General features: G+C 44.8%; 2 protein-coding genes across 2 annotated transcripts in view; one reads left to right on the top strand and one right to left on the bottom strand.

Moving 5' to 3' along the window:
* The window catches only part of LOC139609597 (NLR family CARD domain-containing protein 3-like), a 267,945-nt gene that overhangs the window by 76,465 nt on the left and 173,305 nt on the right, over window positions 1–18,175 (bottom strand). The window contains exons 9-10 of the mRNA XM_071464400.1: window positions 3,294–3,470; window positions 2,396–2,572 (exon numbers count right to left, since the gene is read on the bottom strand). Coding sequence (XP_071320501.1) covers window positions 2,396–2,572; window positions 3,294–3,470 — 354 coding nt within the window. The remainder of the gene's footprint in view (window positions 1–2,395; window positions 2,573–3,293; window positions 3,471–18,175) is intronic.
* LOC139609635 (protein NLRC3-like) overlaps window positions 1–18,175 on the top strand; it is a 243,837-nt gene that overhangs the window by 208,964 nt on the left and 16,698 nt on the right. The window lies entirely within an intron of this gene.

Below are 18,175 nucleotides of genomic sequence, written 5' to 3'. Positions count from 1 at the left end.
AAACAGGTTTAAGCAAAGGTGAGAGAGAATGTGTGGTGGCTATTTACAACTAAATGATCAGCTACTGTCGACGTATATAACCTGATGATTGAATCTTATTTTATCTGGACATCAACCCATAAAGGAGCAGAATGTTCAGATCTGGCCTTCTGTGAGCTGTGCTGGAGCTGGACTCTCTCGGTGGATGTTCCCGAAGATGTCGTCTGTTACCAAGGTGACATTTCTGCTGGTGTCTCTCCGTGGTCTCAGCTACAGGTGAAGTCTGCCTGCAGACTGACTTTCTGGGGCACTCATGATTTCTTCGTAGGCTTCTCTGCAGGCGGTCGTGGGCAGAAGGTCGTTATCTGCCTGCGTCTCTTGTAGTTTGATGTTAGATAACGCTCTAATTAACTTTACAGGAAACTGGTGTTGGACTCTAAATCTCTAAAACTATCAAAAATCTCCAAAATGAAAACCATGATGATAATCAAAAGGTTACAAAAATAGTCTGAGGCACTTCTGCTGCTTGATTCAGATGGTTTTGACTCGGCTTATAAAAATAAAAGATCACACATGTAGACTCAGAACAGATACTTGGAGCACGTGGCAGAAGAAAGAACACACAGTCAAAACGATAAAGTGCAAAGAGACAGAAGCAAAGGTTCATGGATTTTAAAATTCAGCTGCAAAGATGGTGCGGAGCCAAAAAGCAATGTGTGACACGATCATAACAGTTTTATCCTCTGGAGGCTGGCGCATGTTTCAGGGGTGTTAGAGAGGGTGTGTGTGTGAGAGAGAGAGACAGACCTTAATGTTAATCACAGTCCTTTTGTTCTGTGTGACTTTTTCTACATTAGTAACAATGAAAGACAAATTCAGAGCCTAATTGTTATAAACTGGAGGTTTGATGGTGACGAGAGTAAGACAGTGTCATTTTCCATAACTCTGATGTCCTGACAATGAACTTCATTTCATGGCTGGTGGCTGATTCTTGGTCGGGTACGTTCACTACAACTTCTTCTGATTCCTCTGTCAGTCACTGCTGGATCAGGCTCTTCTCTCCACTCTCACCTCCCAGTAACATGGACCAGTCAGAGCCTCTGGACACACAAGTGGCTGCTTCAAGGTCTGTGGATCATCAGGACACACACACACACACACACACACACACACACACACACAGAGATGGAGGTTATCACTGAGTATCTCTGCATGAAACAAATGACAGAGTGACAGGTTCACATCAGATCAGATTGGACCGTTTGATGAATGAGGACACTGTCTCTGTCCATCTGTGAGGCTGTCAGCTGGAATCAGCTTTATTTCCTGTACACATCAACACAACAACAACAGTCGTCTTCACATCAACTCACACACATGATCACAACAAGCTTCTGGCTGCTCTGATTGGCTGACTGTTGTCTCTCTCTCCGTCTGTCTGTCCAATCCTGAAGCCTGTCCCCGTTCTCCTCTCACAGCTTCACTGAGGAAAGCAGCCACTGAGGAGGTTGGAGGTTCACAGGAAACACTGGATCTTTGCTCTGATACTAACTGTGTTTAGTACAATACTGCTGAGAGCAGCATGGACTGACTCCGCCCCTCTACTGACCTCAGAGTCTCCAGTCTACAGTCTGGACTCTCCACGAGACCACGGAGATCCTTCAGGTCTGAATCCTGCAGGTTGTTGTCTCTCAGGTCCAGTTCTCTCAGATGGGAGGGGTTGGACTTCAGAGCTGAGCCCAGAGAAGAACAGCTGATCTCTGACAAACTGCAGTCCTTCAATCTGAATAAAGAATCAAAGATGTAGATCAATGATTGATAATCAATCAGATTTGTCCTGATCAATGATCTTTGTCTAAAATGAGTAGAGTGACTTTGTCCTTCTGTTATTGTGGATCTTCATCATGTCAGTACAACACAACATTGTCAACACAACAGTTGTGTGTGTTGTGTTACAGATGAAAACACACACACACAGTTTGATCAAACAGACATTAGTCCTGACACTTCACTGAAATCTACTGAAAAAAAGAAGATTGTTTCTTCACTTTCTTTGGACAAATATTAGTTGTGAGGATCTTGTGTATGTTGTTGTGATAAAAATGAATTGACTTGAACAACTAACACTGGACATTTTCTCCAGTGGATTTAGAAAACATGAGTCCTCTGACTGAGAGAAATACGAGTGTGTGAGCTGTGAAGGTTGAACTGAAGTGAACAGACATTATTCATGACAAGTGAGTGAAATGAGCTGAAACTGAAGAATCATTCTCAGTCTGAGAGAAGAACAACTGGAAACATGAGACAACAACTATTTACAATGTCATTCATTCATTCACAGTCAATGGATTCAACTTGTGTGTGAAGCTTCATTAGCTGTGGATTCAAGATATAAGATCTACAACAGTGAACTGACCTCAGAGTCTCCAGTCTACAGTCTGGACTCTGCAGAAAACCACACAGACCCTTCACTCCTGGATCCTGCAGGTTCTGGTTTCCACTCAGGTCCAGTTCTCTCAGATGGGAGGGGTTGGACTTCAGAGCTGAGACCAGAGGAGACCAGCTGATCTCTGACAACCTGCACCAACTCAATCTGAATAAAGAATCAAAGATGTGAGTTTAGGAGACAAAGTTCCTGCTTGAAACCACAAAGAGTCAAACAGACAAAGTAAAAACAGCTCTCATTAATATTCATGACAACATGCTGCTGCTTCAATAAAGACGTAGTGACTCCACCTCTTCAACTCTGCCAGCTCCACCTGTGGCTCCATCTATACAAACTCATGTTGTGCAGATTCTACTAAAGATCCTCAAGTTTTCAAAGACAACAAACATGTCAGGCTGAAGTTTGGAGACATGAGAACAAATGTATAGAAATATATATTAAATTCACTAGTTGATGGAACGGCAGAGACACAGACACCTGGTGACTGAGCTCAAATATTTAACACAGTCAAACCTACAGGATTTAAAGTGATGAAACAACCTGTTGCTATGACAACTTGGCTTTGAATATTGGAGTCAGTACAAACATCACAGAGCCTTATAAAAGTGTTGGGGCCATCAGCTATTGATTATAGATCAGTTATTGTCTGACAGATTCAATGTGTTTCTGTTGGTGTTTTAAAAAGTCATGAGGTGAAAGTTGAAGGGAAACAGTCACTGGACTAAAAGCAGAGAAGAAGAAAACAGACTTTACCATGAAGATCCTCAGTGTGGATCAGTATAATATCAGCCTCATGTCTGCAGCTCAGTGTCAACACAACTTTCACATCACATTCATCTCAGCACAGAAAGAAAACATGGAGTCTGACCTCAGAGTCTCCAGTCTACAGTCTGGACTCTGCAGAAAACCACACAGACCCTTCACTCCTGGATCCTGCAGGTCCTGGTTTCCACTCAGGTCCAGTTCTCTCAGATGGGAGGGGTTGGACTTCAGAGCTGAGACCAGAGAAGAACAGCTGATCTCTGACAAACTGCAGCGCTCCAATCTGAATAAAGAATCAAAGATGTAGATCAATGATTGATAATCAATCAGATTTGTCCTGATCAATGATCTTTGTCTAAAATGAGTAGAGTGACTTTGTCCTTCTGTTATTGTGGATCTTCATCATGTCAGCCTTCTACACACATCATCCAAATGTCAGCACAACATTCATACAGCTGTTGATGTGAACCCAGGTTGATCAGCTGCTGCTGACCTCAGTTCAGTCTGTAATCAGAGGAGGCAGTTACACCCTCTGATTACGGACTGAACAAAGGGGTTACAGGGGTACAGGGGAATAGGGGTGCTGCTCCTCGATTTTAATTGCACATTGGATATCACATGACACTAGGGCCTTGGGGGGCGGGATTGGGCAGGTGAGATTCTGCCGTCTATCAGCGGTGGAGTACCCATGCCCCGTCTGCTCCCACAATTTTAACCTTAGTCACCTTAGTCATCCACACGGCCCACAAGCCATATAACACAGGAGGGGCAGGTAGGACACAACCGCCTGCTAGCGGTGGGGCATCCATGCCCTGACTGTTCCCCCAATTTTCATGCACTATACTCACTCACACACTCACACATACACACTTTGCACCCACACCAGATGCAGGGTGGAGCGAGGGTGGCCCGAGGGACCCCCAGTCTATGTGGGTTGAGAAGATCCATTGCAGGTGTGTTGCAGGAGGCCCTGGTGGAGGTGGGCAGCCTCCTCTTGTGGGTGGTGGGCCAGATGGGGGCCTAGGCTGTGCTGCGATGGTTTGGGGCCCCAACAGCTAATCCGGGCATTTCTGGGATGCTCTGGGCCCTACCGGCGAATTTGGGGGATTGGGTTTGGGGCTGGGCGGGCTGGGGTCTGCCTTGCTGGGGGGCGGGGGCTGGGGGGCTGGGGCCTCTCTGGTATGTGACAGGCTCTCTGCCTTGGCTGCGGGTGGGCTTTCAGTTGCTGGGCCGTTGCTGGGGTGTTTTCCTGCTGGAAAACACCACAGATTTATTCAGCTGATCTTCACTGAATGAGGAAGTAGAATTCATCTGATTTTCACATCAACCCCCCAGTGAGGAGCAGACTGAGTGAGGACGGGGTTAATGAAGGTCACAGAGCAGAGATCAAACCTGTGCTCACAGTCCTACAACCCTTCAGCTCAGCACAACGTCCACGGTTTAGGTCTGATAGTTGATGAACAGAGTTTCTCTGAGTGTCAGTGTCAGTCTGCTCTGGTAACTGCTCCTGAACCACAGTCACATGACCACTTGTGTTATTCATGTGATTAGAAGAAGCTCCATTCTTCAAGATCAAGTCTGACCTTTTGTTGTGTTCACACACAGTCAACTAGATATGACATGAAGGACACCTGGAGCGCTTTGAGTTCACAGTGCACAGGTTCAGAGAAGCACAACGTGGACTTGAAGAGAACAGAAGTGAGAGCAGCTCAGTTCAGGTAACAGGGACCAGACTGATCTGCCAACAAAACCCCTACAGCCAACCTCCCCTGGAGCTCAGCTTTCAGAGCAGGCTCCTCTGCCTCTGCTGCCAGCTCTGTGTATCTGAGCTGTTTCCTCTCAGAGGCCGTTTCTCCTGCGTCCTCCCATGGTACTGTCAGCTCCACAACATACACAAGCTGCTGTGTTTCTGACCACAACACAACATCTGCTCTCAGATCAGTGGCAGCTGTCTCCTGAGGAACTAGGAGCTGTTTTCCTGGATCTCCTCTGATTGGCCAGTCCCTCCCTGCCTTCAGCTGCATCACGCCTGTTCAAAGCTGCTTCCTGAGTCCTTCACCCTCACCAACAAATCAAATCCATCTTGTCTCCTTCTGCCTCCAGTGAGTTCACCTCTGAGCTCTGACTCTCAGTGGCTGCTGGGAGACACCTCAGCACCTGCTGATGTCTCCAGGTGTGTGGGCCTGGAGACAGGCTTGTTTTAGCCCCTGATAGAAGGAGCCACATGAAGCTCCACCTGAACATAGAGGACATGTTGGCTCCTCAGCTGTTTATTCACTATGATGTTGGGGAGGTGGGAGCTGCTCATAAATTGCTCCCAGCATCAATCTAATCCTTCCTGCCTCCATGTCCCAGCTGAGTTTCCTCTCTTCTCCACTTTCCCGCCTCAGCCACTGGCCCTGCTTTGATCTGGTTTGTGTTGCTCTGAATCACAAACACTGTGACTGCTCTCATCCAGGGGCCGAGTGGGACCCTTCATTTTACCTGGAGATCACCAGTCCCAGCTCTTAATAACACACAAAGACAAACAGCAGCTAACACAAGCACAGGGCTGCTGCCCAACAACTAGCAGCTAGCTATACTAGCCACATTTACTATGAGCTGAGCTAGCAGCTAGCTACAACGCCCCTGCTTAACATTTCAGCTGCCGGCTCTTTACTGGATGTTGAATCTCTCTGTGATTGTGGAACATTTCTCTGCTTCCTCCTCCAGTATTTGTTCTTCTTCATTCTTTTCTGCTCCACCTTTCTCCTTCTCCTTCTGCTGCTGCTTCAGAAAGAGAAGATCTGCAGGCCCCCCACACTGCAAATATAGACTTGGTAGTGTCTGACGTGCTGGGAGAGACAAGAGGCTGTGAGGCTCAGTTCAGGCTGCAGGATGGTGCAGCAAGGTAGACCACTTTTATATAACACAATATTATTAATCTACACAATAATCAGTCTGGCCCCGGCCCCCAAACGGCCCCCGGGGATTCTTCTGACCCTTTTAAATCCTCCAATAGAAATCCTGAAAATGAACCAACCAATGAAAAACTGGAACTTCACAGATTTGAACTGAATATAAAACTACAACAGCTCCAGTCAGTGAACTGACCTCAGAGTCTCCAGTCTACAGTTTGGACTCTCCAGTCCAGCACACAGCTGTTTCACTGCTGAATCCTTCAGGTCATTGTGTTTCAGGTCCAGGTGTCTCAGATGGGAGGGGTTGGACTTTAGAGCTGAGGACACGACTTCACAGTGAGTCTCTGAGAGTCCACAACCACCAAGTCTGTGATGAGAGAAAATATAAAATGTGTATAAAATCAGACAGTTTGTAATAAAAGACACTGAAGTTAAAATGCATCTAATAGAAAAGATGATGATGTGATGAACATCTGCTCTTCACATCTGTGGCTCAGCTCATCTGATCTGATTGTGTTTGACATGAAACAATAATTCTCATCACTCTCTCTCAGACCTGCAGAGTTTCATGGGAATCTTTGTTGTGCAGATGAAGGAGGGAAAATGATGTTACATTTCTGCTTCCATCATATGATTTGATCCAGAGTCAGAATCTTGTTGAGAAAAACAGTTTTATTCTCCAGTGTTTTTAAACTGACTCCAGATTGCTTGGCTCTGCTGCCTCTCCGTAGAAGTCAACACCCACCACTGCATAAAACACATCTGGCTCATTGTGGTGAATCAGTGGCAGCGCCCACGTTGATCCATGAACAAACTGTCCTCAGTAAAACACTAGTGATCAACACTTAGTGGACTCTACAGTTACAACCTGGAAGCATCTGCTCCGTGCAGCAGCAGAGTCTGATCATGTGGTTTTCACAGAAGGTCCTCACAGAAACATGACACTGAGCTCTGGTGTGTAGAAGAAGACTGAATCCTCCCATTCTGCTCTGATAGATTCACACCTGTGTTCTTGGCTGAAGCTGAACATTTCCTGATACGACTCTCCTCTACAGCAACAAGAGAGAAAACACCTGGGACTTTCTGTCTCATTCAACACAATCTATGGAAAGACTTTAAAGCTCCACAATGACAATTGAAAAAACACAAGTTCACTCTTCAACATGAAAAGTTCAATAATCAATAAAGCTCAGCCTTGATCAGGTCAATACACTCAGGGGTTTACATCTCCACTCTTGGTCTGCTTTGACCAGTTGAGTCATTTCACTGATGTGATGACTTTTCTCTGCTTGTGCAGCTGTTACATTCTGTTTGATCATGAACCATTATCCCATCAGTGTTTGTTGTTACCACAGTGGCTGCTGTTCAGCTCCACTTTTAAAGCAGCTTTCATTGGAGCCCACTGTTTTTGTCTCCTGTGATTTAAAGGGGGGGGGGGGTGTCCCCTAACATCCTCCATGCTCATCATGACTTCAGTCATCTCTGGACAATGAATCAGGTCTTAAACAAACTTTACTAAACACCTGCTAGAACCTGCTCATTAGAGCTTCACTGCATTCACTGTTCACTGTCAAACACTGATGACTGTTGTCATAGAAACCTCATGAGTCCTGAATACACACCTCCACAGATTCATCACTGCTCTCCTGTAACACTGTCACAATGAACAGTTTCAACAAAGTTGAACCAGAGACTTTTTTCATTCACACATTCCTCTTCCTCAGAAGAAACTGCTGCCTACATTACCCACAATGCAACTCAACCACCAACCCTCAGCTGTTAGATTAAGGGGGACTACAGAGATCTGGTGTCATCTTCAGACTTTGCCCACGCTTCCTCAGGTGACATCACCTGAGGACATTTATCAGACTGCACAGCTGGAGACACTAAAGGTTTAATACTACTGTTTTCTCAAATGCAGGTGTCCTCCCCAACACCTGGAAACACCTGGAAACACACTGAGGTGTAAGATCAGTGGAGCTGCTTTAATTAGTTTGATCAGGTTTTAATTAAACCAAAAAGACTCAAAACAACACAGAACATTAACAAATCAATGAAGCATCCAACAATTATTACAAATAAACAAAACAAGTGTTTTTATGAACTTAACAGCAACAATCACAACCAACTGAAACATCTACATTTTGGTGCTCACAGCATTTACAACACCTCCAGAAAAAAACACAACTGACCTTTGATTGTTTCAAAGTAAAACTAAGAATAATGAGAATAAATGAAAACTGTGTTCTGAAAACTACTACTGATTGATAATTATATTGATCATGTCTGGACTCACCGAGCCTTCCTGCAGTTCCTCACAGCTGGGATCAGTCTCCGTCGTCCCTCCTCTGATGTGTTGTATTTGTCCAGGTCCAACTCATCCAGAACCTCTTCTGACATCTGTAGCATATAGGCCAGAGCTGAGCAGTGGATCTCAGAGAGTTTCTGCTCTGATCTGGTCTCTGATTTCAGGAACTCTTGGATCTCCTGATGAACTGAGTGGTCCTTCATCTCCATCAGACAGTGAAAGATGTTGATGCTTCTGTCAGGAGAGATTTTATCACTGGTCATCTTCTTCAGGTTGTTGATGGCTCTCTGGATGGTTCCTGGACTGTTCTCTGTCTGACCCAGCAGACCTCCTAAGAGTCTCTGGTTGGACTCCAGAGAGAGACCATGAAGGAAGCGAACAAACAGGTCCAGGTGACCATTTTTACTTCTGAGGGATTTCTCCATGGCTGCCCTCAGGAAGACATCCAGAGGTGGATGAATGTTTCTAAACATCCCAGCAATCTTCTTTAAAAAAGGCTTTGAGGTTGACTCTCTATGTTTGTTGTCTTGTCCCAGGAAGTTTTCCAGGACCTCTGTGATCCTGTTGGTGTAACAGTGGAACATGTAGACTGCAGCCAGAAACTCCTGAATGCTCAGATGAACAAAGCAGTAGACTGTTTTCTGGAAGATCACACTCTCTCTTTTGAAGATCTCAGTACAGAGTCCTGAGTACATCGATGCCTCTGTGACATCCAGACCACACTGCTCCAGGTCTTCTTGGTAGAACATGATGTTTCCTTTCTCCAGATGTTCAAACGCCAGCCTCCCCAGCTTCAGAAGAACTTCCCTGTCAGTCTCCATCAGCTCCTGTGGACTCGTCTCATGTCCCTCATCATACTTGAGCTTCTTCCTCTTTGTCTGAACCAGCAGGAAGTGTGAGAACAGGTCAGTCAGGGTCTGGGGCAGCTCTCCTCTCTGCTCTGTAGTCAACATGTGCTCCAGAACTGTAGCAGTGATCCAGCAGAAGACTGGGACTTGACACATGATGTGGAGGCTCCTGGACTTCTTGATGTGTGAGATGGTTCTGCTGGACAGCTCTTCATCACTGGATCTCCTCCTGAAGTACTCCTCCTTCTGGGCGTCAGTGAAGCCTCGTACCTCTGTTACCCTGTCAACACATGTAGGAGGGATCTGATTGGCTGCTGCAGATCTGGAAGTGATCCAGACCAGAGCCGAGGGAAGCAGGTTCCCCTGGATGAGGTTTGTCAGCAGCAGGTTGATTGATGACGTCTGTGTGACATCAGACACAACCTCCCTGTTGGTGAAATCCAGTGAAAGTCTGCTTTCATCCAGGCCGTCCAAGATGAACACAACTTTACAGACAGCCAGCTGCTCTGCTGTGACCTTCTGTAATGTTGGATGGAAAACATGGAGCAGCCTGAGAAGACTATACTGCTGCTCTCTGATCAGGTTCAGCTCCCTGAACGAAAGCAGAACCAGCAGACTGACATCTTGGTTCTCCAAGCCCTCTGCCCAGTCCAGACTGAACTTCTGCACTGAGAAGGTTTTTCCAATGCCAGCGACGCCGTTGGTCAGAACCACTCTGATGGGTCTCTGTTGGTCAGGTAAGGCTTTAAAGATGTCGTGGCACTTGATCGAAGCATCATGGAGGGTCTTCATCTTGGAAGCTGTCTCCAGCTGCCTCACCTCATGTTGGGTATTAACCTCTTCACTCTGTCCCTCTGTGATGTAGAGCTCAGTGTAGATCCTGTTGAGGAGGGTTCCACTTCCTGTTCCATCACTTCCTTCAGTCACACGTTCACATCTGCTCCTCAGACTGATCTTATGTTGATCTAAAACCTCCTGCAGACCACTATCTGCTGAAAGAGAAGAGACAATGTCAGACTGAAGACAGAGAATCTGAGAATCTGCTGATTATTTTCATCAGCTACAGAAAAACTAAAGAGCAGCAAAGAAAAGCTTTTTAATGTTGTGCTTTTTAGAATCATCTGAAATGTCAGTGCTGTGTGATAGAACAACTGACACTGGAGAAAACAACAGGTCCTGGTTTCAGAAATGAAGACATCAGCAGACACATGTTCAGTCTCACTTTGTACAGTGCTGCTCTGACTGGCTGTCTGCAGTCCAGGTCTGGTTCTGGGTCTTTTTCCACACTGGGGACAGGAGGGGTCTCCTGAAGACCCGGACTGGTCCCAGTATGAGGTGAAGCACTGTCTGCAGAACCAGTGTCCACAGCTGGTAGAGACTGGATCCTTCTGGACGTTCTGACACAGAGCACAGCAGGACAGCTGCTCCTCCACAGAGACACCACTCCTCTTCCTCCCTCTGTCAAGACATTTCTTCATCACTAACATGTCACAGTCAAATATGTCTAATAACTGAATCATGTTCAGCTCAGTTTACAGTAGAAACTGTCTCTTACTGTGAGTCTGAGGGTCCAGGTTCAGGACTGAATGCTGGAGGATAAAAGTCTTTGGACCGGTCACTCTTCACAGACAGACAGCTGGATCCTGGAGACTCTGCTCTCGGTCTGTGGTTCTGACCTCTGCAAACACAAACATGTTTTTATTCATATCACATGGATCACTGATCAATTCTCTGATGACAGAGTCATTGTGGGAACTCTCAGCTGACGTCCTGCAGTGATGTCACCATTCAGCATTGCACACTGTACTGAAGGATGGAAGCAACACAGCAGCATCCAGAAACAACACTGTTGTGTCAGTCAGTCATTAAATGTGTCCAGTCTCCAGCTGTTGATGACCTGTCTCACATCAGCTCTAAAGAAGCAGAGTGATACAAAGGTAAGATGAGAGGATCAGATGTCTGTGACCCAGACACTGCCACTGCCACAAATGAAGACAAAACAACATCCTGACTAAAACTAATGGCTGCTGATGTGTCTGCTCTTTTTCTCCAGATTGATTCTTTCTCTGGAGTTCAGCTTCATTTCACACAAGGAGGCCTGTGTGTTTCTACATGACTGTGACAACAGCAAACACCACATCCTGCTGCAGGCTTCATCTGACCATCACACAACTTCACTGACAAACACACAGTTTGTCAGAGTTACATCTGCACAGATATCAGTGATGGTAAAGACAGTCTTGTGTGTAATTAAAGGATCATTCTGCTGTTATTCTACATGTTTGTTCTTGACAACAAACCCCATGAAAAGAGCCAAACCAACAGTGTGTGAGTTTGTCTCTCAACACTTTGTGACTTCCCTCCTCTGTCAGTGGCTCTCAGCTCTGAGTCCATTGGTTCCTTCTGAAGACTTAGGGCCTATTTTAACCATCTAGGCACATGGAGCCAGAGCATTTAGCACATGTCCTCATCCACTTTTGTTAGTTTAACAGTGGACAAACAGTCACAGCACCAGGCGCATGCTTCAAAAGGGTTGTAGTTAGGTCACTAATTTCAATTTAGCAATTCTTAATATGGCCCTTACAGCTGTGATCCCTGACTGATTCTATGTTTCCTCTTTGTGCATCCAAGCAGCCACAACCTCACAGCCTTTGTAACACATGCTGGGGTGTCTTGCAACAGCTGAATGCCATTCAACCTTAGCTCCGCCCCCAGCTGTCCACCATATTTGCAGGCATCCTGGGCTGGTCATGTATGTGGATTACATAGTAGTGCACAACCCAATGGAAGCCACCCATGATGAGCGCCTGGCTAACATGCTCGATGTTCTCACCAGCCACAATCTCACTCTGAACAGGGGCAAATGCAGATTTTCAGTGCCCTTCATCAGTTTTGTGGGTTTTCACCTGGTGGCTGAGGCTCTAAGCCCCCTCTGATCTAAAGTGGAGACTGTGAGACGCCTTCCTGATCATTCTCCTTATCAACACAACTAGCTTCCTTCCTGAGGGAGCCTGTTACCTGCTCTTCCTGCCCCACTGCTCCTAAACCACAGCTCCACTACCAGGACTCATAAGAAAAAATATACCCTGGTGATGGACTTCTGCCTGCTCTGTGGCTTTTCACCAGCTCAAGGAACCTGTTCTGGCACATTTTGATGCTGAGAGCCCCACAATCCTGACCTGTGACACCTCCAACACAGCAGCTGCTGCAGTGCTTTCCCAACTCCAGCACAACACCAAGCGCCCCGCTGCGTTCACCTCTTGCTTGCTCATGGCAGCTGAACAGAAGTGTTCAGTGGGTGAGTGGGAGGTGTTGGCATGTGTTTGGGTCTGCCAACAAGTGCCCACTACACACCCTGTGACTGACAACTGGGGCTCTCTGGATGTAGATTTGGACCTCCCCATGGAACAGACACAGCCCACAGCTGGACATCAAATACAGCAGACTGACCTCCCAGCTAAACCTGAGGCCAAACTGGTCCGAGTTTGGGTTCAGCAGCCTCAAAGTGTATGTTACAGACTTTTGACTCTCAGTGTAGCGAGCCTGTCACATGACAGAATTATCCACATGGCTGCACTGGCAACTGGTAGTTTACCCAGATTACCTAGATAGGGTTCAAGTTCATACATATACTTATAGGTCCTGTTCCTGTGGGTTCTCTAAAGGAGGGAACGTTGTTTATGAGCTACAGCTGTTGTGGCCATAAATGCTGCAACTCATAACAGTTTTATGGCAGTTTGCTGGAAAGGAGGTTGTTGTGTTACAGTTAGGTTGTTGGTGTGTGCAAGTAGCAATTAATTAAGTGTTTTAAGATGTTGTGGTCCATGTGTTCATCTTACATCTGATCAGCTGAGGTAATGTCCCAGTACTTTGACCACTCGCTCTTTAAAGACAGACTGCTGGGTTCAGGAGGGTCTGGTCTCTGCTGCTGGATCCTGAAACAAAAACACACAAAAGAAATATGTTCAATCTTGCAATAAACACAACAACTAACTTTTAATGTGAAGTGTCTTTTGATTGTTTTCTTACCTTCCATCAACAGATTTGCTGATTGACCAGTTGCTCTTCATGGTCTCACTGCTGGGCCCAGGTCCAGGTCCAGCTCCAGCAGAGTCTGGGGTGTGCTGCTGCTGCTGCTGCTGCTGCTCTGGGCTTGAAAACAACACACACAGAGCTTTGAATATGAATAATGATGGAGCAGTGATGTGAGTGCTGAGCTCTGACATGGAGAAGAGTCATGGACAGTTAGAGATCCTCATCTCACCTCTGAGCTCTGGTCTGGCTCTCATGGCCCCCACACAGAGTGATTTTAGAGGGAGAGGCCCCCTCCTCTCTGTCCTCACACTGATCCATGCTGCTGAGTTCACATCCACATCAGCTCACACACACTTTCTACCTTCATGTGGAGAGAAACACACATTATTCATCTGCACATCAACTGAAATTGACATGATTTCTCCTGTAAAAATATCAGCTCCATTGACTGACTCTTCTTCTCTGGTTAATATCAGTATCAGTTGAATTCAGTCAGTCAGCAGTGTGAGGAAGAGGAAGCTGCTGTACTTCTACCATCAGTCCACTAGATGGAGTCATGAAGCGGCAGTGAAGTGTAGAGCAGCCCAGCTCACACACACAATGCATGGACGACAGTTTCCATCCACTGCCACACAGGACTGAGATCCACTGAGTTTATCTGACGCAGTCTCTGAGTCGACAGCGTCTCTGTGGGAAATGACTTCATGAAACAAGCTAAAGCTGATTATTTCACACACAACACCTGGGGTTGAATTTATTTCACCTCAAAGCTCAAATAATACAACACTTACTCATTTCACTGAAAATTTATAGAAAAAAATGTTAATTACAAAAAGTCTAAATAATTAGACCACATAGTTTCATGTAATTAACTAATTAAGTATTAATCATTGGTTAAAAAAAAAGAGACAATATTCAGTTGTTAGTCCTCCAACTATTTAATTCAAATTAATCACTAAGGTAATATAACCTGAAGATGCAAAATGTGAAATTTATCTACAGGAGAACAGACAATTCAACACAGCAGAATAATCTAAATAATATAAATCCTAAGTAGATCTATGGATATGGATCCAAAAATGTCCAAATGTCTTATAGTGACTGAGTCCTACACTTCATTTAGACGTGGACTCAAGCAAACGATATCAAGTCCACACCAATGCTTTGCTGTTCTGATGCCTTTAATTTCCTGTGTCCATCTCTGCATGCTCCATAATTTCTGCCAAACAAACATTAAATGAAGTTGTCTGAGCACAGTCCAAACTGTTTGCCCCTTTCAATGAGCAACACCTGTGCTAACTGCTCTGGGCTTTTACTTATCTGTGGCAGCCTGGGCCCTCCATTGTTCCCCCTAGAGCTCGGAGGAGTATCACACAACTCAAATACATGGATCCTATATGTCTTTTAAAATGTTATTATTTTTGTTGTTGGTATTGATCAAATACATGAGATAAAACTTATTTTAACATAAACCAGCCATATAAAAGAGTAGTTTTGTGTTGTTAGTTTGTTAATTGTCTTTCTGAACATCATCAGACCTGAGGAGTGGTGACATTTATTCACTGACAAACAGCCTGAAGTGAACAAACATTACACTGCTAAATTCACAGCTACACTGCTAACTGCTAATTAACGAGGTAATACTCTGTTCTGGTCACCAGCATCACAGCTCTCTCCCCCACTCACTTTCACTCTCTCTCACTCTCTCTCTCTTACTCTCAGAGATGATAAATCAGTGTAATTTGCTCATTTTCTTTCTTACGCTGCCTCTTCATGCTGAATGTGCAAGTTTAGTTTCCACACACATCTGTGCATGTGCACGATGCTGCAATATTATAACTCAGTACAGTAGAGGGTGAGTCAAGGACAGTTTACCTTGTACAGTTTAGCTGTAGCTAATCACCAGTCAAAGATCCAGGATTATCCTCAGTGATCAAACCTTCAGATTAAGCTGCTGTCCTCTCCACTGGAAAAGCTGCTCTCAGATCACTTCAACTTCAGTGGAAGTGAATCAATTTTTACCTTTATTTCATTTTTTAATTGAGCTTTTCTTCAAATATCAAGTCTTTTTTTTTATTTAACTGGGCAACTGCTTGCCTTGCTTTCCCTGACAGCCATATACAACATTAACTGTCAACTCTAAATATCAACACAAGTCAGATATATTCAGTGTTGGTCCTCCTCCTTCATCTCAACTTAGCAGTTACAGCTCTCAGTCAGTTTCAGAGTCAGTTACAATCAATAACACCACAGCAACACCACAGCAGCACTACACCAACATCACAACAACACTACACTAACACTAAAATAACACCACAGCAACACTACAGCAACGCTATAGTAACACTACAATAATCATTTTTCCACTGTAATTCAGGTAACAACAGGTGTTACCAACTAAAACATTAAAAACTGTTCATATTACCTTCAGATGGAGAAAATAACCTGCGCCACAATGTTGGTGCCAAGTGAAACTAAATTTAGAGACATGTGCGTATGTGTGGGTGGAGCAGGGTGAATAACTGCCAGGAAAATAAGGTGTAAGGTAAAGATAAGCAGGGCAGCACGGTGGTGCAGTGGTTAGCACTGCCACCTCACAGCAAGAAGGTTCTGTGGCTCCTTTGCCTCTGCTCTGGCTTCCTCACACAGTCCAAAGACTTACAGGTCGATTGGTGACTCTAAAGTGCCCATGTGAATGTGAGCGTGAAAGGTTGTTGTCTCTGTATGTCAGCCTGTGATAGACTGATGACCTGCTCAGGGTGTACGCAACCCTTGCCCAATATCAGCTAGGATTGGTTCCAGCCTCCCCACAACCCTCAAAGGATAAACGGTATAGCTAATGGATGGATAAAGATCAGCAAACTGACCAAACACAGCTAAAAGTTTAAGAACATTCAGTTTGACTTCAGAGACAAACTTTAGAAACAACCAAACACCTGCAGTCTGTTTCAGAATCAGGTTCAGTGAAAAGTCAGTATACAATATTACAGTAACACCACAATAACATCACAATAACACCACAGGAACTTGGGTGTAAGAGTTTTGCTGTTTCTACTGTAACTCAGATAACGATAGGCGTTAACGACTAAAACATTAAAAACTGCTCACATTACCTTCAGATGGAGAAAATGACCTGCGCCACAATGTTTGTTCAAAGTGAAACTAAACTTTGCCATGGAAACGCAGAGAGAGGCCTGTGCATGTGTGTGGGCGGAGCAGGGAGAAGAACTGCCAGGAAAATAAGGTGTATGGCAAAGATAAGCAGGGCAGCACGGTGGTGCAGTGGTTCGCACTGTCGCCTCACATTAAGTAGGTGTGGAGTTTGCATGTTTTTCATGTGTGGATGTCAGCGATTGTTTCGATTGATTGTTTCTGTATATTAGACTGTCTGGGTGTACCCAGACAATCTATCACACCCTTGCTCATGTCAGCTGGTATTGGCCCCTGCCCCGCCGCGACCCTCAAAGGATAAGCAGTATATCTAATAGATTGATGTGTAAAGATCAGAAAATTTTACACAGAACTAAAAGATTAAGATCATGTTAAGTTACAGTTTGACTTTGTTTAGAGACACAGATGTTGAGAAACACCCAACTTTTGGAGTCTGTTTCAGAAGCAGGTTTAGTGAAAAGTGAGTTTCTACTCTGGTTTGGAAGAGCAGACTGAACAAACCTGATTTCAGACTTTTGGAATTCTGGACTTGGTGATCAAATATATTGGGTAGAGTAGGAAGAATGGTGGGAGAACATCAACTGTAGGTCCAATACAATACTCTCACACTATAGGAGGAAATGGGGAACAGGGAGAGTTGAGTGGGGTAGTAACAGTGTGGACTGAAGTGGGGAAGAGATGTAAATCCGGAAGGAAAGGCAAAATGTCGAAGTAGGAAGGGGGAAAGTGATAAGAGAAATTAAAACTCAAATTGGGTGGTAAGGGAGTGATGGTTGGAGGGCCACTCGCTGGTACTATGATAGAAGAATCTGAAGAGTCTAAAGAGTTTGGTTAGAAGTGCTATAAGAATCACAAGTGAAGTGGAGGAAAGGGAAACAGAGACTGCTATTGTAGAGTCTGAGACAAAAGAAATCCCAACAGACCTGGTTTGGATTCATAAGGTATCAGGTGAGAGAAATTATACCAAATCAATGAGGTGTTTCAGATGCCAGGGATTTGGACATGTAGTCAAAGTCTGTAAAGGAAAGAGGAGCAGTGTGAGGTGTGGGATGATCATGAATATGGAAGGTGTCCCACCAAAGAGTTGCTGCCATGGAGGTGAGTGCAGCGTTGTGTATCAGGATGTGAAGAGATGAAACATGAAGTAGAGGTCCAACAGAGAAGAGTGGAGGAAGGGTGTGGTAACAGAAGGTGTTAAGAGAGGAGGAAGGGAATAGGAAACAAGGGTATGAAAAAGGAAGTGAGTGACTGAGGAGCAGGTGGATAAAAGAAAGATGTGGACAGAGAAGAAGACAGTGGTTACTGTCACAGTGGGAGCAGTCAGCCAGGAGCCAACATGTGAGGATTAATGAACATTCAAAGATATAGATTAAATAGATCACATCTATGAAACAGGTCAGACAGAAGATTGTAGAAGTAGATGAGACAGACCAGACAGATGTTCAGCTCAGATAGATTTTTGTATATATAGATCAGACATATTCATTGACATAGATTAAACAGATTAGAAAGACCTCTGTAGATATAGATGAAACAGATAAGTTTGTCATAGACATAGATGAAGCAGATAAGACGCTAGTAGATATAGATGAAAAATATCAGACAGATGTTCATATATAGAGAGAGAAAGAGAGAGAGAGAGAGACAGAGACAGAGACAGAGAGAGATGACACAGATCAGACATATGCTCATAGATATACATGAAACAGATCATAAGTTCATAGAT

Source organism: Trachinotus anak, unplaced genomic scaffold, assembly GCF_046630095.1.
Source record: "Trachinotus anak isolate AG129_WGS33_773 ecotype Australia unplaced genomic scaffold, CSIRO_AGI_Tana_v1 ptg000026l, whole genome shotgun sequence".
Lineage (NCBI taxonomy): Eukaryota > Metazoa > Chordata > Actinopteri > Carangiformes > Carangidae > Trachinotus > Trachinotus anak.
This window is presented reverse-complemented; position numbering and strand designations above follow the sequence as displayed.